Source organism: Stegostoma tigrinum, chromosome 21 (genome assembly GCF_030684315.1).
Source record: "Stegostoma tigrinum isolate sSteTig4 chromosome 21, sSteTig4.hap1, whole genome shotgun sequence".
Classification (NCBI taxonomy): Eukaryota; Metazoa; Chordata; class Chondrichthyes; order Orectolobiformes; family Stegostomatidae; genus Stegostoma; species Stegostoma tigrinum.
The window spans coordinates 13,225,646-13,247,326 of NC_081374.1; the positions used below are offsets into that span (position 1 = coordinate 13,225,646).

A 21,681-nucleotide genomic window follows, 5' to 3' on the forward strand; every position below is an offset into this window, starting at 1 on the left:
TTGAAAGAGAGGGAGAGACACACACACAAAGAGAAAGCACCAGAGTGAAAGAAAGTGCTGAGATAAATTCAGTGTGTTGACTCAATACTGATGACAGCTGCATGTTTGAACAAATCCCTTAATGGAAGCCCAAAACAACAGAAAAATCAGCAGGTGCAATATTGTCAATCACCTATGACACACCAAAGCTTATCTATCAACCTGGTTTTGAAACCAGTCTTTATTTAAACAGCTTGCATTATTGTTGGTTGGATGAATGATAATTAATTGGGTATCTCAATCTGATCTCGCTATACTGCTGCTTGCTTCAAATCCAGGAGAGGCTTTAGATTCAGGGATGCAAATTGCTCATAGATTTTCTCATTTCTGCAAACAAAAATTTCTAGGCGAACAATACTGGTGATTGGGATCTCCTACAGAACATCATGATGTCAATAGTTACATTTCGCATTGTTAGCAAATGTTTCCAAAACAATTCAACATGTACCTGTCTGCAATAATTCAAGAGGATTAAAAATGCGGGAGGAGGAACAGTTATTGAGTCAGTGTTCTTCCTCTAAGTTAAGAGAAGATATCAATCTTACCTTAATTCTTTAGATAGTAATTTTATCACTATCGGGGTAAATTAAAATCTCTTCTAAGATCATCATATCTCTAGAACTGTACCACAGTCTTATATCTTGGCATGATTTCAAAGGCAAACTACAGTTGCTGCAAAACCGATATATATGCAGAACAATAAAATGTGAGGCTGGATGAACACAGCAGGCCAAGCAGCATCTCAGGAGCACAAAAGCTGACGTTTCGGGCCTAGACCCTTCATCAGAGAGGGGGATGGGGAGAGGGAACTGGAATAAATAGGGAGAGAGGGGGAGGCGGACTGAAGATGGAGAGTAAAGAAGACAGGTGGAGAGAGTATAGGTGGGGAGGTAGGGAGGGGATAGGTCAGTCCAGGGAAGACGGACAGGTCAAGGAGGTGGGATGAGGTTAGTAGGTAGATGGGGGTGCGGCTTGGGGTGGGAGGAAGGGATGGGTGAGAGGAAGAACCGGTTAGGGAGGCAGAGACAGGTTGGACTGGTTTTGGGATGCAGTGGGTGGGGGGGAAGAGCTGGGCTGGTTGTGTGGTGCAGTGGGGGGAGGGGACGAACTGGGCTGGTTTAGGGATGCAGTTGGGGAAGGGGAGATTTTGAAACTGGTGAAGTCCACATTGATACCATTAGGCTGCAGGGTTCCCAGGCGGAATATGAGTTGCTGTTCCTGCAACCTTCGGGTGGCATCATTGTGGCAGTGCAGGAGGCCCATGATGGACATGTCATCTAGAGAATGGGAGGGGGAGTGGAAATGGTTTGCGACTGGGAGGTGCAGTTGTTTGTTGCGAACTGAGCGGAGGTGTTCTGCAAAGCGGTCTCCAAGCCTCCGCTTGGTTTCCCCAATGTAGAAGAAGCCACACCGGGTACAGTGGATGCAGTATACCACATTGGCAGATGTGCAGGTGAACCTCTGCTTAATGTGGAATGTCATCTTGGGGCCTGGGATAGGGGTGAGGGAGGAGGTGTGGGGGCAAGTGTAGCATTTCCTGCGGTTGCAGGGGAAGGTGCCGGGTGTGGTGGGGTTGGAGGGCAGTGTGGAGCGAACAAGGGAGTCACGGAGAGAGTGGTCTCTCCGGAAAGCAGACAGGGGTGGGGATGGAAAAATGTCTTGGGTGGCGGGGTCGGATTGTAAATGGCGAAAGTGTCGGAGGATGATGCGTTGTATCCGGAGGTTGGTAGGGTGGTGTGTGAGAACGAGGAGGATCCTCTTAGGGCGGTTGTGGCGGGGGCGGAGTGTGAGGGATGTGTTGCGGGAAATACGGGAGACGCGGTCAAGGGCGTTCTCGATCACTGTGGGGGGAAAGTTGCGGTCCTTGAAGAACTTGGACATCTGGGATGTGCGGGAGTGGAATGTCTTATCGTGGGAGCAGATGCGGCGGAGGTGGAGGAATTGGGAATAGGGGATGGAATATTTGCAGGAGGGTGGGCGAGAGGAGGTGTATTCTAGATAGCTGTGGGAGTCGGTGGGCTTGAAATGGACATCAGTTACAAGCTGGTTGCCTGAGATGGAGACTGAGAGGTCCAGGAAGGTGAGGGATGTGCTGGAGATGGCCCAGGTGAACTGAAGGTTGGGATGGAAGGTGTTGGTGAAGTGGATGAACTGTTCGAGCTCCTCTGGGGAGCAAGAGGCGGCGCCGATACAGTCATCAATGTACCGGAGGAAGAGGTGGGGTTTGGGGCCTGTGTAGGTGCAGAAGAGGGACTGTTCCACGTAACCTACAAAGAGGCAGGCATAGCTGGGGCCCATGCGGGTGCCCATGGCCACCCCCTTATTCTGTAGGAAGTGGGAGGAGTCAAAAGAGAAGTTGTTGAGGGTGAGGACGAGTTCAGCTAGGCGGATGAGAGTGTCGGTGGAGGGGGACTGGTCGGGCCTGCGGGACAGGAAGAAGCGGAGGGCCTTGAGGCCATCTGCATGCGGAATGCAGGTGTATAGGGACTGGACGTCCATGGTGAATATGAGGTGTTGGGGGCCAGGGAATTGGAAGTCCTGGAGGAGGTAGAGGGCGTGGGTGGTGTCACGGACGTAAGTGGGGAGTTCCTGGACCAAAGGGGAGAAAATGGAGTCCAGGTAGGTGGAGATGAGTTCGGTGGGGCAGGAGCAGGCTGAGACGATGGGTCGACCAGGGCAGGCAGGTTTGTGGATTTTGGGAAGGAGATAGAAACGGGCCGTGCGTGGCTGGGGAACAATGAGGTTGGAGGCTGTGGGTGGGAGGTCCCCTGAGGTGATGAGATCGTGAATGGTGTTGGAGATGATGGTTTGGTGCTCGGGTGTGGGGTCATGATCGAGGGGGCGGTAGGAGGTTTTGTCGGAGAGTTGGCGTCTGCTGGGCCTGCTGTGTTCATCCAGCCTCACATTTTATTATCTTGGATTGTCCAGCATCTGCAGTTCCCATTATCTCTGATATATGCAGAACATGCTGGAAATACTGACCTAATTTGTATTTGCAGCATTTTCTGTCTCTGCTTTTGAGCACTGCAGTAATCAATCCTGGACAGTAATTAAAACAAAATGCATTCTCGACTATTCATCCAGAATCCCTACAGAATGGAAAGAGGCCATTCACCCTATCAAGTCTGAACCAAATCTCTGAAAAGCATCCCACACTACCCCCACGACCCTCTATTTACCGTGGCTAACCTACCTAACCTGCACATTTTAGCATGGCTAATCTGTCTACACTGCTCATCTTTGGACTGGGGGAGGAAATGGAGAACCCAGTGGAAACCCACAGGGAGAATGTGCAAACTCCACACAGGCTGGAACTGAACTCAGGTCCCTGGTACTGTGAGGCAGCAGCTCGAACCATTGTGCTGCCATGCCACCCTATCCTGTGGGTTTATAGATAGAGGAGGTTCTGTCCACATGCTGGAAAACAGGAGCCTTTATTAATATCATATACTCATGTGGGTAGAGAGAGCATTCACAGAGCACTGCAGGCTTAGCCCTGGGTCCCAGGGTGTCTCCACTTCTACAGGCATCAGTGAGGATGTAGATACTTCCTAATCTTTCTGTTCAGAGATGTCATTATGCATTTCTGGAACAGATGAGACATGAAGCCGGGCCCCCTGGCTCAGAGGTAGGGACACTACCATCACAACATACCAGCTCCTCCTCCCCCATCACCAATGATCTATGGTTTTCATTGGCTATTATCCTGCAGGGCGCTCACAGTATGAGAATAGAAACATAGCATATTGCAGCAGGAGCAGGCTATTTGGCCCCTTCAAGGATGGTCTGCCATTCAACATGAGCATGGCTGATCATTCGCCTCAGTACCCTGTTCCTATTTTCCTCCCATATCTTTTGATTCCTTTAGCTTTAAGAGCTAAATTAAACTCCTTCTTGAAAACATTAAATCGCTTTCTGTGACAGATTTGCACAGACTCACCACTCCCTGGGTGAAGAAATTCCTCCTCATCTCTGTCTTAAAAGGGACTACTCCCTGGTCATTGAGAATGTCCTTCCTGCATCTAGCCTGTCTAATCTTGTTCAAATTTTATAGATGTCTATGAGAAGTCAGTCATTCTTCTAAATTCTCGTGATTATAGTCCTAACCGTTCCATTATCTCCCCGTTTATCAGTCCCAGGGATCAGTCTGGTAAACCTTAGGCAGCATTCCCTCTATAGCCAGAATCCACAGATAAGGAGATAATCTATATGCATTTCTCCAGGTGTAGTCTCACTAAGGCCCTGTACAATTGCAGTAAGACATCCCAGTTCTTGTACTCAAATCCCTTTGCTACAAAGGCCTATATACCACTTGTCTTTTTCAGTGCCTGTGGCACCTTGCCTACTTTTAGTCACCAGTGCGTGAGGACACACAGGTCATATTTCAGCTCTCCCTTTTCCCGTCTCTTCTTCTCCTTTATTCGTGGCGAGGCCAGCATTTATTGCACATCCCTAACTGCCCATCCCAGACAGCAGCTAAGAGCCAACCACATTGCCATGGGTCTGGAGTCCCATGTACACCAGAACCAGTACGGATGGCAGTTTCCTTCCCTAAAGGACATTAGTGGGTTTTTATGACAATCGGCAATGTTGACCAATTATGGTCTTAATTCCAGATTTTTATTGAATTCAAATTCTGCCATCTGCAGTGGCAGGATTCGAACTGGGTCCCAGAAATGGTACCTGATAATGGGTTCATGGTCATCATTAGACTCTGAATTTGACTTTTTTTTTAAATATCTGGAATTAAAACTCTACAATCTGTCATGGCAGGCTTTGAGTCTTGGTGCCCAGAACATTATCTGGGTCTTGGGTTTAACAGGCTAGTGATAACACCACTAGACCATCACCACCCCAGTCTATTGTCACTTAGATAATAATCTGATTGTCTACTTTTGCTACTAAAATGGATAACCTGACATTTATCCACATTACGCTCCATCTGCTGTGTATTTGCCCACTATCTTATCCAAATAACACTGTCAGCTCTCTGCACCGTCCTCACAGCTCACTTTGCCACACTACTAGGCATACTCTGAGAACTACGCCTGACTTCCAACTGAATTCTGTCAGGCCTGTCTTTGGTGACCGTCCTCTGCAAACAGTTACAGACTGTGTCATTAACTTAACCTGACAGTTGCCCTCAGGTTTGAGATCTTCCTGTCAAGGCATGGTTTCCTGTTGGAGTTGGGTGGGACGGGGTTGGGGGTGCAGAGTTCAGTGACCCAAGGTTGACTCAGCTCAGTCTCCTCTTACCTGACACAACTGGCAGGGGAAGCCTGTAGGGGGAAGTCAAGGGCCCGACTAACAGTCGCCATGACAACAGTAGAAGTAAAGCCTTGAATAAAAAGAAAATGGACTTTCCTTTTCTATCCCCAGTTGTCGTGCAGATTTTCAAGTCTGCCCCACTATTCAGTAAAATTCTGGCTGATCTACCTAAGGCTTCAGCTCTTCTTTCATGCCAGATCCTATTGGGATGTGAGTTTTCAGTGGTAAAGGTCAACAGAGATTTAAAAAATGCCTTGAAATTATTCGGTGGTGCTACATTGATCAGGCTTTAAATTATTTTATTCCTACTTGTTGTATGAGGGATGGGATCTCCCTTCAGACAGGAACCAGTCCAACTCCCCTTTGAAGATACAAAGTGACACAACACTCACCAGATTATTCATGGAATTAAGTAGGAGGGCTGGGTTCAAGTCTCACTTGTTTTAGAGACATAGAACAACATTGCTGAACCGGTTGATTAGAAACATAGATCAAATTTAAAAAAATACAGGTGAGTTACCCATACTGTATCCTGTAAATTTCACTGATAGGTTTATTGAGCAGTTTGCATTTCATCCCCCACATTATGTTTGCAGGAATTTATCTAGGGCAAGCAAGCTCATGAGAATCTGTAAGGTTGTAATTGACAATGATCTCAATCAGGTTAATGATTAAAAGGAGTGACCAGAGATAATGGGAACAGCAGATGCTGCAGAATCTGTGATAACAAAGTCTGGAGCTGGATGAGCACAGCAGGCCAAGCAGCATCTTAGGAACACCTAAGATGCTGCTTGGCCTGCTGTGTTCATCCAGCTCCACACTTTGTTATCTCTATTAATGATTAAAAGTCTAGGTTTGCCCAGGGTGCTCATGTGTGAGTATCTGGTGTGTGACAGTGATTGATCTATGGGGGGGATGTTCCACCTGCTCTTTCTTGGCCATTAAGAGCGTCATGGGACATGGGAAAAGGGTAGGATTGTGGAGTCAAGGTAGACGATGCCACTTGATCTGAATTCCATTCACCTTGTAAACATTCACTGCCTCCATGACTGGAGTCAGTGGCAGAGGCCCATACCAGCCTCGGGGGGCTTGCAGTGCAGCAACTCATCAAGCTCCTTTAACAATACATTCCAAAGCGAGGCCTCAGAAGTGCAAGCAAAGGCTGCACCATCTGTTAGTTCTTCTCCAAGTCACACATTAGCCTGCTTTGGAGATATATCACTGTTTCTTCACTGTCACTGTGCCAGAAACCTGGACATCCCTTCCTCGCAGCACTGTGGGTGTATCAACACCACCAGATGGACTGCAGTGGTTCAAGAAGGCACTCACTTCTACCTTCTCAGGGCACTCAGCAATGGGCAGTAACTCACTTCCCAGTAAGAGCTTGCATGAAAGAAGAGCTGAAGCCTTAGGTAGACCAGCCACGGTTTTACTGAATGGTGGGGCGGACCTTAAAGGCCGAATGGCCTCTTGCTATTTGTTATGTTGCTATTTATTACAAGGATAGGTTACAAGCAACGTTCCCTCTAAGCTGCGTGGCTGCACTGGGAAGCTCTACGCTTGATGATCGTCACTGATGAATGGTCTTCACTCGTGGAAGTTTTTGCCACACAGAGAAGACAGGAAACAGTGCCAAGCATCTTGGCATATTTTCAGGAACAGGATTGTTTGCATTGGTTAGGAGCACTGTCTATATTTGATCATGAAAACTGCCTGGAAGAGAGGGTGAGGAGGTGGAAGGTACCTGGTCATACAGAGCCTGGTGGCCTTTATTGTAATTATTGCTAAATGGATTACAGGTGGACCTTCTCAATAACAACTTCTCAATAGTGACAAGTGGACAATAATGCTGGCCTAGCAAGTGACACCCACATCCTGCGAATAAAATCGATTCACACTAAATGTCCCATCTTCCCCTGTCCCCAGGATTTCTGGATGCCATGAGCAAACTGGTGTCCTTTCAAACAAATGTTGCAATTGATAACTTGGAATTACAATAAACCTTTGTGGAATGGTGTGAATGATTATCCAGTCAAAAACGCTTGCAGTGGACAATGCCAGACATGGTGTTTGACAGTTTGAGTCAAAATTGACCTGGGGAATTGTCAAAATCTGGGCTGCTATGTGGCCAAAGGTGCAAAGTTACAGTAGATGCCCAGTTTTTTGGGAAGCATACTCCAAACCATTCAGCAATGGGTGAAAGATGCAAATCAATTCAAATCTTCAAAATGACATCAAATTTAGAAACTGTTCTGCGGACAGTCAATAGGTTACAAATACTCACCCACTGATAATAACAACTTGATGCGGAGAGAAAACAGGAATGTGGCACTGGGATAGAGGATCAGCCATGATCATACTGAATGCTGGAGCAGATGCTAAGGGTCGAACGGCCTACTCTTGCACCACATTTCTGCGCGCTATCAAATCTCACCATCTTTTTCTGCTCTCAATGGACATTTCTTAAATAATTTATTGCAGTTCATTCAAATCCTCTGGTCATTATAGTTGGGAGTTGGCAAATTCTTCAGACAAATCAAAATCATCTTAAATGACTGATTTGACTCATGATAACATTTGTTCTTTAAAGCTGCATTATAAAGGGAGGTGATGGCCAAATGGCGTTATTGCTGGACTGTTAATTCACAGACCTGGGGGTACTGTTTCACAGACCCAAGTTCAAATCCCACCATGGCAGATGGCAGAATTTGAATTCAATAAAAATCTGGAATTAAGAATCTGATGATGACCACGGTTGGTCAATCATTGCCAATTGTTGGAAAAACCCATCTGGCTCAGTAATATCCTTCAGGGAAGGAAACTGCCATCCTTACATGAGATAATGGGAACTGCAGATGCTGGAGATTCCAAGATAATAAAATGTGAGGCTGGATGAACACAGCAGGCCAAGCAGCATCTCAGGAGCACAAAAGCTGACGTTTCGGGCCTAGACCCTTCATCAGAGAGGGGGATGGGGGGAGGGAACTGGAATAAATAGGGAGAGAGGGGGAGGCGGACCGAAGATGGAGAGTAAAGAAGATAGGTGGAGAGAGTGTAGGTGGGGAGGTAGGGAGGGGATAGGTCAGTCCAGGGAAGACGGACAGACAGGTCAAGGAGGTGGGATGAGGTTAGTAGGTAGCTGGGGGTGCGGCTTGGGGTGGGAGGAAGGGATGGGTGAGAGGAAGAACCGGTTAGGGAGGCAGAGACAGGTTGGACTGGTTTTGGGATGCAGTGGGTGGGGGGGGAAGAGCTGGGCTGGTTGTGTGGTGCAGTGGGGGGAGGGGATGAACTGGGCTGGTTTAGGGATGCAGTAGGGGAAGGGGAGATTTTGAAACTGGTGAAGTCCACATTGATACCATATGGCTGCAGGGTTCCCAGGCGGAATATGAGTTGCTGTTCCTGCAACCTTCGGGTGGCATCATTGTGGCAGTGCAGGAGGCCCATGATGGACATGTCATCAAGAGAATGGGAGGGGGAGTGGAAATGGTTTGCGACTGGGAGGTGCAGTTGTTTGTTGCGAACTGAGCGGAGGTGTTCTGCAAAGCGGTCCCCAAGCCTCCGCTTGGTTTCCCCAATGTAGAGGAAGCCGCACCGGGTACAGTGGATGCAGTATACCACATTGGCAGATGTGCAGGTGAACCTCTGCTTAATGTGGAATGTCATCTTGGGGCCTGGGATGGGGGTGAGGGAGGAGGTGTGGGGACGAGTGTAGCATTTCCTGCGGTTGCAGGGGAAGGTGCCGGGTGTGGTGGGGTTGGAGGGCAGTGTGGAGCGAACAAGGGAGTCACGGAGAGAGTGGTCTCTCCGGAAAGCCGACAGGGGAGGGGATGGAAAAATGTCTTGGGTGTTGGGGTCGGATTGTAAATGGCGGAAGTGTCGGAGGATAATGCGTTGTGTCCGGAGATTGGTAGGGTGGTGTGTGAGAACGAGGGGAATCCTCTTGGGGCGGTTGTGGCGGGGGCGGGGTGTGAGGGATGTGTCGCGGGAAATGCGGTCAAGGGCGTTCTCGATCACCGTGGGGGGAAAGTTGCGGTCCTTAAAGAACTTGGACATCTGGGATGTGCGGGAGTGGAATGTCTTATCGTGGGAGCAGATGCGGCGGAGGCGGAGGAATTGGGAATAGGGGATGGAATTTTTGCAGGAGGGTGGGTGGGAGGTGGTGTATTCTAGGTAGCTGTGGGAGTCGGTGGGCTTGAAATGGACATCAGTTACAAGCTGGTTGCCTGAGATGGAGACCGAGAGGTCCAGGAAGGTGAGGGATGTGCTGGAGATGGCCCAGGTGAACTGAAGGTTGGGGTGGAAGGTGTTGGTGAAGTGGATGAACTGTTCGAGCTCCTCTGGGGAGCAAGAGGCGGCGCTGATACAGTCATCAATGTACCGGAGGAAGAGGTGGGGTTTGGGGCCTGTGTAGGTGCGGAAGAGGGACTGTTCCACGTAACCTACAAAGAGGCAGGCATAGCTGGGGCCCATGCGGGTGCCCATGGCCACCCCCTTAGTCTGTAGGAAGTGGGAGGAGTCAAAAGAGAAGTTGTTGAGTGTGAGGACGAGTTCAGCTAGGCGGATGAGAGTGTCGGTGGAGGGGGCCTGGTCGGGCCTGCGGGACAGGAAGAAGCGGAGGGCCTTGAGGCCATCTCCATGCGGAATGCAGGTGTACAGGGACTGGACGTCCATGGTGAATATGAGGTGTTGGGGGCCAGGGAATTGGAAGTCCTGGATGAGGTGGAGGGCGTGGGTGGTGTCACGGACGTAGGTGGGGAGTTCCTGGACCAAAGGGGAGAAAATGGAGTCCAGATAGGTGGAAATAGCCTGCTCCTGCCCCACCGAAAAATAAAAGCCTGCTCCTGCCCCACCGAAAAATAACCCAAAATCCACAAACCTGCCTGCCCTGGTCGACCCATCGTCTCAGCCTGCTCCTGCCCCACCGAAAAATAAAAACCTCCTCCCTCCGGACCAACCTCAGGGAATCTCTCTCCCATTGCAACTCTCTGGTAATCTCTTCGGCCTTGAAACTGCTCGACCATGTCCTGAAGCAAACCAGGTACCACAGGCACATCACCTTCCTCAGCACCTGCCTACGGAACCAGATCATCCCCAAGGGACTACAGTCCACATTTCAGCCTTCCCAATTTGGCCCCAACCGTGACCACCTCTACACCCAGAACCCTTCAGAAGCGGTTCTCCCTGCGAGTCCTGAAACAGACACTCGCAGCCATGCGCCGGCACCTCCAGGCACTGCAATCCAGTCTGCCCCAGCTCATGGCCTCCCTCTCCCAGACCTGCACAGGACCCCTGCTGTTTTTTATCCTCCGCAGGATCCACAGACTGAACACCCAGTTCCACTCAGCTTTACTAGACACCAAAAATCGTAAGTACAACAAACTCACTGGCCCCTGCCACCCACAAGAGGATTCCTGGGCCTCCCAAATCCCGACTCAGTCCCTGCCCCTCCCCCACCATGCACCCGCCGCCATTGACCATGAGGACACGGCCGGAGACCCCACCGATGACGTCACATCCGCCTCCAACGGCCACAGAACTTCCGGAACCGCTGCTGCAGTCACCACCTCCATGTCCAGGTACTACAGCCCACACACCACCCTCACCTCAGCTGCTGCCGCCCACCCCGATCCTCCAACCGCCGACGCAACCCCGCCCACGGTTGACGCCGACGGAACCCCGCCCACGGCCGGCGAAACCCCGCCCACGGCCGACGCCGACGGAACCCCGCCCACGGCCGACGGAACCCCGCCCACGGCCGACGGAACCCCGCCCATGGCCGACGGAACCCCGCCCACGGCCGACGACCTCATCGCTCCGCCCACAACCTCCACAGCCTGCAACCCCAGAGGACACAGCCACACTGAGCCCTGCCGAATCTTCACCATCCCCCCAGACCTCCCACTGACTGAGGACGAATGGTCAGTCCTTAGCAAGGGGCTCACCTTTGTCTCCCGACAACCACACATCAACGAATACCAGTCACGGTCGGACATAGAGCAGTTTTACCGCCGTCTTCGCCTCCATGCCTACTTCTTCAACCGGGAACCCAACCCTCCTTCCACTGACCCCTTCACCCGCTTCCAACACAAGTCCTCCTCCTGGACACCACCCCCAGGCCTCCTACCCTCCCTCGACCTCTTCATCTCCAACTGCCGTCGAGACATTAACCGCCTCAACCTCTCCACCCCTCTCACCCACTCCAACCTCTCCCCCGCAGAACGGGCAGCCCTCCGCTCCCTCCGCTCCAACCCCAACCTCACCATCAAACCCGCAGACAAGGGTGGCGCAGTGGTAGTATGGCGCACTGACCTCTACATCGCCGAGGCCAGACGCCAACTCTCCGACACGACCTCCTACCGCCTCCTTGATCATGACCCCACACCCGAGCACCAAACCATCATCTCCAACACCATTCACGACCTCATCACCTCAGGGGACCTCCCACCCACAGCCTCCAACCTCATTGTTCCCCAACCCCGCACGGCCCGTTTCTATCTCCTTCCCAAAATCCACAAACCTGCCAGCCCTGGTCGACCCATCGTCTCAGCCTGCTCCTGCCCCACCGAACTCATCTCCACCTATCTGGACTCCATTTTCTCCCCTTTGGTCCAGGAACTCCCCACCTACGTCCGTGACACCACCCACGCCCTCCACCTCCTCCAGGACTTCCAATTCCCTGGCCCCCAACACCTCATATTCACCATGGACGTCCAGTCCCTGTACACCTGCATTCCGCATGGAGATGGCCTCAAGGCCCTCCGCTTCTTCCTGTCCCGCAGGCCCGACCAGGCCCCCTCCACCGACACTCTCATCCGCCTAGCTGAACTCGTCCTCACACTCAACAACTTCTCTTTTGATTCCTCCCACTTCCTACAGACTAAGGGGGTGGCCATGGGCACCCGCATGGGCCCCAGCTATGCCTGCCTCTTTGTAGGTTACGTGGAACAGTCCCTCTTCCGCACCTACACAGGCCCCAAACCCCACCTCTTCCTCCGGTACATTGATGACTGTATCGGCGCTGCCTCTTGCTCCCCAGAGGAGCTCGAACAGTTCATCCACTTCACCAACACCTTCCACCCCAACCTTCAGTTCACCTGGGCCATCTCCAGCACATCCCTCACGTTCCTGGACCTCTCAGTCTCCATCTCAGGCAACCAGCTTGTAACTGATGTCCATTTCAAGCCCACCGACTCCCACAGCTACCTAGAATACACCTCCTCCCACCCACCCTCCTGCAAAAATTCCATCCCCTATTCCCAATTCCTCCGCCTCCGCCGCATCTGCTCCCACGATAAGACATTCCACTCCCGCACATCCCAGATGTCCAAGTTCTTTAAGGACCGCAACTTTCCCCCCACGGTGATCGAGAACGCCCTTGACCGCGTCTCCCGCATTTCCCGCGACACATCCCTCACACCCCGTCCCCGCCACAACCGCCCCAAGAGGATCCCCCTCGTTCTCACACACCACCCTACCAATCTCCAGATACAACGCATTATCCTCCGACACTTCCGCCATTTACAATCCGACCCCAACACCCAAGACATTTTTCCATCCCCTCCCCTGTCTGCTTTCCGGAGAGACCACTCTCTCCGTGACTCCCTTGTTCGCTCCACACTGCCCTCCAACCCCACCACACCCGGCACCTTCCCCTGCAACCGCAGGAAATGCTACACTTGTCCCCACACCTCCTCCCTCACCCCCATCCCAGGCCCCAAGATGACATTCCACATTAAGCAGAGGTTCACCTGCACATCTGCCAATGTGGTATACTGCATCCACTGTACCCGGTGCGGCTTCCTCTACATTGGGGAAACCAAGCGGAGGCTTGGGGACCGCTTTGCAGAACACCTCCGCTCAGTTCGCAACAAACAACTGCACCTCCCAGTCGCAAACCATTTCCACTCCCCCTCCCATTCTCTTGATGACATGTCCATCATGGGCCTCCTGCACTGCCACAATGATGCCACCCGAAGGTTGCAGGAACAGCAACTCATATTCCGCCTGGGAACCCTGCAGCCATATGGTATCAATGTGGACTTCACCAGTTTCAAAATCTCCCCTTTCCCTACTGCATTCCTAAACCAGCCCAGTTCATCCCCTCCCCCCACTGCACCACACAACCAGCCCAGCTCTTCCCCCCCACCCACTGCATCCCAAAACCAGTCCAACCTGTCTCTGCCTCCCTAACCGGTTCTTCCTCTCACCCATCCCTTCCTCCCACCCCAAGCCGCACCCCCAACTACCTACTAACCTCATCCCACCTCCTTGACCTGTCCGTCTTCCCTGGACTGACCTATCCCCTCCCTACCTCCCCACCTACACTCTCTCCACCTATCTTCTTTACTCTCCATCTTCGGTCCGCCTCCCCCTCTCTCCCTATTTATTCCAGTTCCCTCCCCCCATCCCCCTCTCTGATGAAGGGTCTAGGCCCGAAACGTCAGCTTTTGTGCTCCTGAGATGCTGCTTGGCCTGCTGTGTTCATCCAGCCTCACATTTTATTATCTTGCCATCCTTACATGGTCTGGCCTACATTTGACTCCAGGCCAATAGCAATGGTTGACTCTTAATTGCCCTCTGGGATGGGTAATTGATGTTGATGGAGCCAGTGATGCCCAAATCCCATGAATGAATAAAAAGAATCCTACTTAGGGATGGATGTGGTAATGTCAATGGGCTATTGACCTAGAGGTCCCAAAGCCTAATGTCCTGGGAGCATGGGCTCAAATCCCACTAGGGTAGCTGGTGAACTTGAGTTGCATTAGTAAATCTGCTACTGAAAGCTAATCTCAGTAACATTGATCATGAAACTGTCATTTGTTGACTGTAATTTTCTGAAGGAGAACCTTTGGACTCAAACCATTAACTGTTTCTCTATCTACTAATGCTGCCTAATAGGGGTCACTCATTCTTTTCAGGAGAAGAAACCTGTCATCTTGCCTCAGGGATTTGTAGAATCCCTACATGTGGGAGCAGGCCATTCAGCCCTCCATGTCCACAATGACCCTCCAAAGAGCAGCCCACCCAGACCCAGGCCACTACCCTATTTCTGGCATTCCACTTAACGTGTACATCTTAGACTGCAGGACGAAACTGGAGTACCCAGAGAAAACCCACACTGACACAGAGAGAATGTGCAAACTACATAGACAGTCGTCCAAGGGTGGGATTGATCTTGGGTCCCTGGTGCTGTGAGGCAGAACTGCTAATCACTGAATCACCATGCTGTTCTGGCATGCAAATGGCCCCAGACCCACAGCAATGTGGTTTACTTTTTATTGCCCTCTGAAATGGTCCACAAAGTGACTCAGGTAGGGGGGCTGGTAGGTTGGGAAATGAATGCAAGACTTGCCAGTTATATTCACATTCCACATTTTAAAAGAAAATGACGAAAGCCAAACACAGTTGAGAACAACTATGATAAAATACCAAAGTACACTTTTGAAAAGAAAGCTCCTGACTTGTGAAATTAAGTTATTGATTTTTTTTTACCTTAACCCCAGCATGAAACTCTGTAACTGCAGTGGTGGTACGGACAATACTGTTTGTACTTTGTTTCTTCTCCAGCATTCTGGTACATGGAGGAATAAAGAGAAAAAGGGTTTATTTATAGATTTGTTTCACGTGTTTCAGCTGTCCCAATTTAACAGGAAAAGGCATTCTGCAGGATGTTCTGTGGCACCTCATAGGAAAGTAAAAGATTGTAACATGATTAAATTATTCAACCCCAAGTACGTTCTGATGTTTCATAAGATCGTGTCTCAACTTTTATATCAGCTCCACTTTACTGTTTTATCCTCATTCCCCTCGATTCCCTTAATATCCAAACACTAATCCTCCTTGTTTTGAAATTGCCCAACCACCGACCATCCCATGGTTGTCTGGAGTCAAATACTCCAGAGAATTCCAAATACGTGCAACTTTCCGGCTTGTATGTTTTTATGCATCACAGGGAATAGTTCAGGACATGGAGATGTAGCCACAATCAAATTGATTTATTTGGAGCATATAAAATTCCTGAGGGATTTTGACAGGGTGGATGTAAAGAATGCTTCGGGAGAAACTTGAACATGCCCGAGGCTGCAGTGCGAACCACTGAGCCACCGTGCTGCCCAGAATCTTGGTGGTGTGGATGGGCGGAGGGATCTCGGTGTCCGTGTGCGTAGATCCCTGGGAGTTGCCACGCAGATTGATAGGCTTGTTCAGAGGGCGTACGGCGTGTTAGGTTTTATTGGTACAGAGATTGAGTTTCGGAGCCATGAGGTCATGTTGCAGCTGTACAAAACACTGGTGCGGCCGCGCTTGGACTATTGCGTACAGTTCTGATCGCCACATTATCGGAAGGATTTGGAGGGGGTTTATTAGGATCTTGTCTGGTGTGGAAGGAAGGTCTTATGAGGAAAAGCTTCGGGACTTGAGGCTGTTTTTGTCAGAAGAAGGTGAAGAGGCAACTTAATAGAGACATACAAGATAATCAGAGGATTAGATAGGGTGGACAGCGATAGTCTTTTTCCTCGATGGTGATGGCGAGCACGAGTGGAGATAGGTTTAAATGAGGGGAGATAGATATGGGACAGAAGTCAGAGGGAGGTTCTTTATTCAGAGAGTAGTATGGGTGCGGAATGCCCTGCCTGCAACAGGAGTAGATTGCCAAGTTTAAGGGCATTTAAATGAACATTGCTAAATATATGGATGGTTATGGAATAGTGTCGGTTAGATGGGCTTCAGGTTGGATTCACAGGTCGGTGCAACATCGAGGGCCGAAGGGCCTGTACTGCGCTGTAATGTTCTATGTTCTATGTTCTATAGAGGCCACTATTTAAAAGTAATTTGAGACTGATGTCGATAATTTGTTTTGTTGCGAATCTTTGGATCTCTCGTCTTCAAAAGGTGATGGGAACAGTCTTTGAGTCTTTTAGGGCTAGGGCAGTTATGGAGTATTGACCAGCAAGACGGGTGGAAGCTTTTTGGAGGCTGTGGTATATGGAATTTGGAATACAAATCAGCTCATTGTGATCTAATTGAATGGTGGAGAGGCATGAAGGGCCGAGTGGCCTACATTTCCTTCCAATCCCAATGTTCTAATGCATGCTTCGAGTGAAGAAATTTTTCCTCAGCTAGATGTCTCATCCATGGGGCAACAGCCACTGTCAGGCTCCCTTGGAATCCTACACGTTTCAGTGGAATGTTTCTAAGCACCAGAACTGTTGGCTCATTCTACTCAACCTCTCGTCAGAGGACAACTCTCTCATCCTAGAATCTTAGCAAAATCCCTACAGGGGCATCTGCCTCCCATGTGACCATGACCCTCCTATCAGAAGCAGCAGTGGCGTCAGAACAACACTCACATCCCAGTCCAAGGTTCACACAATCTGTCAACCTGGATGTATGTCACTGTTCCTTTATTGCTATTGAACTAACCTCTTTCACCATTGTTTATGGCGATATTTTGGGAAATGCAGATGTACAAAGGGATCTGGGTGTCCTTGTACACCAGATAACAATCAGTGAGTTTACAGAAGACACAAAGATCGGGCAAGCTGCAGATAGTGGAGAGGATTATCAGAGTTTACAGCAAGATATTGATAGGCTGGAGACTTTGGCAGAGAACTGGCAGATGGAATTTAATCCAGATGAATATGAGGTGATATATTTTGGAAGGTCTAATGCAGGAGGGCAGTATACAGTAAATGACCGAACCCTTAGAAGTATTAATATACAGAGAGATTTCAGAGTTCCCTGAAACATGCTGCACAAGTAGATAAGGTGGTTTCATTTGTTGGGGCACAAAGTGTAAAAAAATTGACAAATCATCTTGGAACTGTATAGCCATGATGTGGAGGTGCTGGTGCTAAACTAGGGTGAGCAAAGTCAGAAGTTACATGACACCAGCTCATAGTCCAACAGGTTTATTTGAAATCACAAGCTTTCGGTATGCAGCAGAGATTCACTGGGCTGACAGGACTGGCATTTGAGGAAAGCTGGGTTCATGTGGGCCTGTTTAGAAGAGTGAGAATGGATTTGTTTGAAATGTATAAAATTCTAACAGGGCTGCACAGATGCAGCAGGGATATTTTCCCTGGTTGGGAAGTCTCCAGCAGGGTCACAGTCTCAGGATGTAGGGTAGGTCATTTAGGACTGAGATGAGGAAACATTTCTTCACTCAACGGGGTGGTTAATGTGTGGAATTTTCTCCCACGGGAAGCTATGGAAGCCAGATCACTGAGATACTTAAGAAAGAGATTGATATCAAAGGCATCAATGGTTATATAGAGAGAAAGGGGAAAATGGGGTTGAGAAAGCCATGATCATGATGAATAGTGGACCAGGCTCAAAGTGCTGATTGACCTACTCCAGCTCCTAACTTCTATGTTATTTTTCCAGCAACAACGATTGCAGGGATTCAAATTGCTGGCTGGGGAGATGATTAAAGTTTCAACGTCAAGGTGGGAAATCCACTTGTGGTCAGGTGGCCAGCAGCAGAAATGGCTACAAGACTAGTTAAGGGCTACAATCAGGCATGCTGGGAACTTTGGTCAAGCTAGTTTAACCTCTGACCTGGGTTAAAACTGCAGTCAGGACATGTTGGGACCCGTCCTGTAAGCCGTGACCTGCAGTTTCCTGTGTTAACCAAAGAGGTGTTATAGTGATTTGACTGGTACCATTATCACTTTGTATGGAGAACAGGATCGACTGCTTGTAACTTTGGGAGTTGTTCCCCAGTAAACTCCATTGGCTGGGATCTAACATCGTGATCAGGTTTCAGTCAATTCATTGGCTGAGTGCCAGAAAAGTTTCTGGAAGGGTGAGCACGCTTTGGGATAAAGTTAATTTTCCTTCGTGACCTCTCGAGACCCATGTTCGTGATTTCGGCATCCTGAAATGATGGCGAGAGAGACAAAGAACCCTGAGGCAAAAATCTACAGTGGGAGCGAAAGTTGGCTGCTTCATTTGAATCGGGGTGGTATATGTTACAAGCCAAACTTTTAGGGTTAGAGTTAAATGTGACCCTAAATTTGCAAAACAGAGCGGTTTGCGATTTTTTTGATGTTAACTGTTAAGACAAAAACATATAAAAGGCACTCAAATTCATGCAAATGGAAGAGATTAATAAGTAGAAATTTAACAGCATTTTTGATGCAAGTAGTGGAAATATATGAGAAAAGAAAAGACGCTTGTGTTGATAGGGTTAGATAGCATTATTCAAAGGGACACTGTTGTGAAGTGTAAAACTGACCATGAATTGATAGTCATAACGTTTAGAAGACATTTAGATCAGTACATGAATAAGGAATGTTTGCAGGGATATGGGTTGAGCGTAAGCAGGTGGGACTAGTTTAGTTTGAGATTGTGATCAGCATGGGCCGTTTGGACTAAAGGGTCTGTTTCCGTGCTGTATGAATTTATGACAGAGCCAATTGGCTGATTATTGCTTTCCTTCTTTGCGTTGCTCCCATTTTGTTTGGGATGGTTGATCACCTTTCTCAGTGTGTTCCTGTCAACCACTCATTCCTTTCTCAATCTCACAGCATTCAAATCTCTCACCACTGCATCCTTTCATTACTCTTTGGTCTTCCTCTTCTAACTACTTGGCCACCCATTTCCATCACTTGACTTACTACATGTCCTCTCTCTCTCTCCCCCTCCCCTCCCCATAGCAGGTGACCATAAGCTTTTCAATCTCTCCTCAGACACTTCATTCAACGTTACCACAATTTACATTGACGTCCTGAATTGTTGGTTCCTGGTTTTGTCTTTTCTCAAAACTCCACACATTGCCCATCTCAGAATCTGAATTGCATTATTTTCCAGTTGCTGTTAATACACATCTTCTTAAAATTGCCCCTGTTTCTGTGCTACAGAGCAAGGCCTGTTTCTCCATTGTATACCTTAGGCAAATCATTTGGTCGTCCCTGCCTTCAGACTTTTTTAATGGACATTTTTTGATACATTTTTGGAGCAGGTAGGATTAAGATCCAGACCTCGTGGCTTAGAGACATGAACTTTGCTACTGCACCACAAGACCCTAACTCAATCATATTTAAGGTACAGAGTAATTAGTGTCATTTTGGTCATTACGTACCTGCTAACAATTGGAGAAAACAGCCACAGGTTGGCCATGACCATGTTCAGAGGAAAGTTGAGCTGCAAGATAGGAAAGGAAGACACTTAAGATGCCAAAAGTTTCCAGGGTTAGTAGAGTTTGTGTTCCATCTGTCCTTGTGCACTACCACATGACTGCCCCTGGCATTAACATGTGAACCTTGCACTTTCCCCCACGCACAGCTACAGATTCACACTTGTGGAGCCCCTTCGATCTGATAAAACATCCGAAGGCACTCGCCCGTTTGCACAATGTTTGTTTGTTTGCAGGTTTTCATGATTATTCTGTGTAATGGAAAAGTCACCATAATCCCAGAGAGCCATGGGGCTGCTCTCTCATTAGAGTGACACAACTGGTGCTCAGTTTAGCTGGACATCATGCTAGGTGCTGCTCCTGGCTTGATGGTAATGGTTGAGCCAGGGATGTGCCAGGCCATGAGGTTACAGTTTTTTCCTGGAGTACAATTCCACTGCTGTTGATAGCCCACAGTCTCTCATGGATACCCAGTGGTGAGCTGCTAGATCTGTTCAAAGTCTGTCCTATTTGGCACGGTGATAGTGTCACACAACACAATGGAGGGTATCCTCAATTTGAAGGCGAGGCTTTGTTTCCACAAAGACTGTATGGATCAGATATGCACGTAAAGACAGACATGGTTGGGTGAATATGAAGGAGCTGCTTCTGCACTGCAATACTCAATTGCAGTTATCTGGGAGAATGGGAGTGACGAATCAGGATGGAAGTGTGCCGGGAGACTGTGCGTATGGCTACTAGCTGCCTTGCTCTTGGCTTTAAAAATTGGGAAACCCAGCAGTTATGACAGCATTGGCTTTTACAACGAATGTTACAGCTTCCCTGCGCAACGTGGCATTCTAAATTCACACAATCAAACAAGCTAAATTTTGCTGTTGGAACAGTAGCTACTAAGAAAAATGAAGACCATCCATACCACACCCCTATCGTCATCACTGTAAAACCCAGCAACTAACTGACCATATCTTGCACTAGGTGTTTTTGTCATTAGTGCTGGCCATTGTATAAAATGAGAATTGGTTTCAATGTGTCAGGGGATGAAGATTTTAACAATGAGAGAATGTTAATTGCCGCACTTTGATACTTAATGATATTGCTATTGATGTTCTCCACCATCAACATCCTGGGGGCACCCCATTGACCAGGAACTTAACCAGGTCAGTGCCATAAAGCCCATGGTTTCTAGACCTCGTAAGAGCCGAGTTTTCTTCAATCAGAGAGTCATTTTTTTGACTCCCCAATATCTCTCCATGACCAACAATGCACAACTCAAGACTGTAATGGTATACTCTCCAGTTTCTCTGGTAGCTGCGGTTTCAACAACATCTGGTACCTTGACACTTCAAGACAAAGCTTGATTGACACCTAACCCACTGATTCAACCTTTCACTCTATCCACCAATGGCACAACATAGCTGCAATGCATACTGTCTACAAAGATATGCCACAGCAGCCTGACATTGCTCTTTTGAAAACATCAATAAAACCTGTGGCCTGTCCTGCCTGGAAGGGCAAGGGAAGTAATTGTTGTCCACTCTCCACACAATCATCTCCACATTCCCCTTCAATTCACACACCAGTCTGGCTTGGAGATACCCCTTTCATTGTTGCAGGATTAAGATGCTGAAACATCATTGTGAACAGCAATTTGGGGACATCCCCAACACCGTCTTTATAGGAAAATTAGTCGTGAGCAATCTCTTGCTGGCAACATTTACATCTCAAAAACAAAAGTAATGCATGGTTTAAAAGCTAGGGTCATGGTTACACAAGTGTAGTGAAATTTGGCAGCGTGCATTGTGACTGTACATGACGCATAATGTGTTTTCAACACTCATTCTTTGGATCACAGCTTCCAGATCTAGGTTTCAAATCTCTATTTGAAAAACAAAGCACTAGAATGCCTTTAGAATGTTACACCCTTTTTCAGCTGAAAGGCACCTGGTATTTCATGGTCAGAGCCAATTATTAGCCATCAAGGAGCTAGGAAAGACTCTTGCAAGAAAATAAATGAAATAACTCCACAGAGCCTGTATCCTATCTCCGAGTCACCATTTATTCATACACAAACAGTTCTTGACCTTAGTACTACCTCATACAGAGTCGGACACCTGAGTGTCAGTATCTCAGGCACTCACCCTTTTCATATGTCAGCCAGCGCTCCCTCATTGGACCAGATTAACAGTCCCATTTAGGGAACTCATATTCTATAATGTCCGGCTGGCTGACCTTGCTCC

The 21,681-nt window shown here is 48.6% G+C and overlaps 1 protein-coding gene across 1 annotated transcript in view; it reads right to left on the reverse strand.

The window, feature by feature from the left end:
• Nucleotides 1-21,681, reverse strand: part of LOC125462663 (N-fatty-acyl-amino acid synthase/hydrolase PM20D1-like) — a 78,270-nt gene that overhangs the window by 9,783 nt on the left and 46,806 nt on the right. Inside the window, exons 7-8 of the mRNA XM_059653353.1 lie at nucleotides 19,391-19,452; nucleotides 14,800-14,878 (exon numbers count right to left, since the gene is read on the reverse strand). Coding sequence (XP_059509336.1) covers nucleotides 14,800-14,878; nucleotides 19,391-19,452 — 141 coding nt within the window. The remainder of the gene's footprint in view (nucleotides 1-14,799; nucleotides 14,879-19,390; nucleotides 19,453-21,681) is intronic.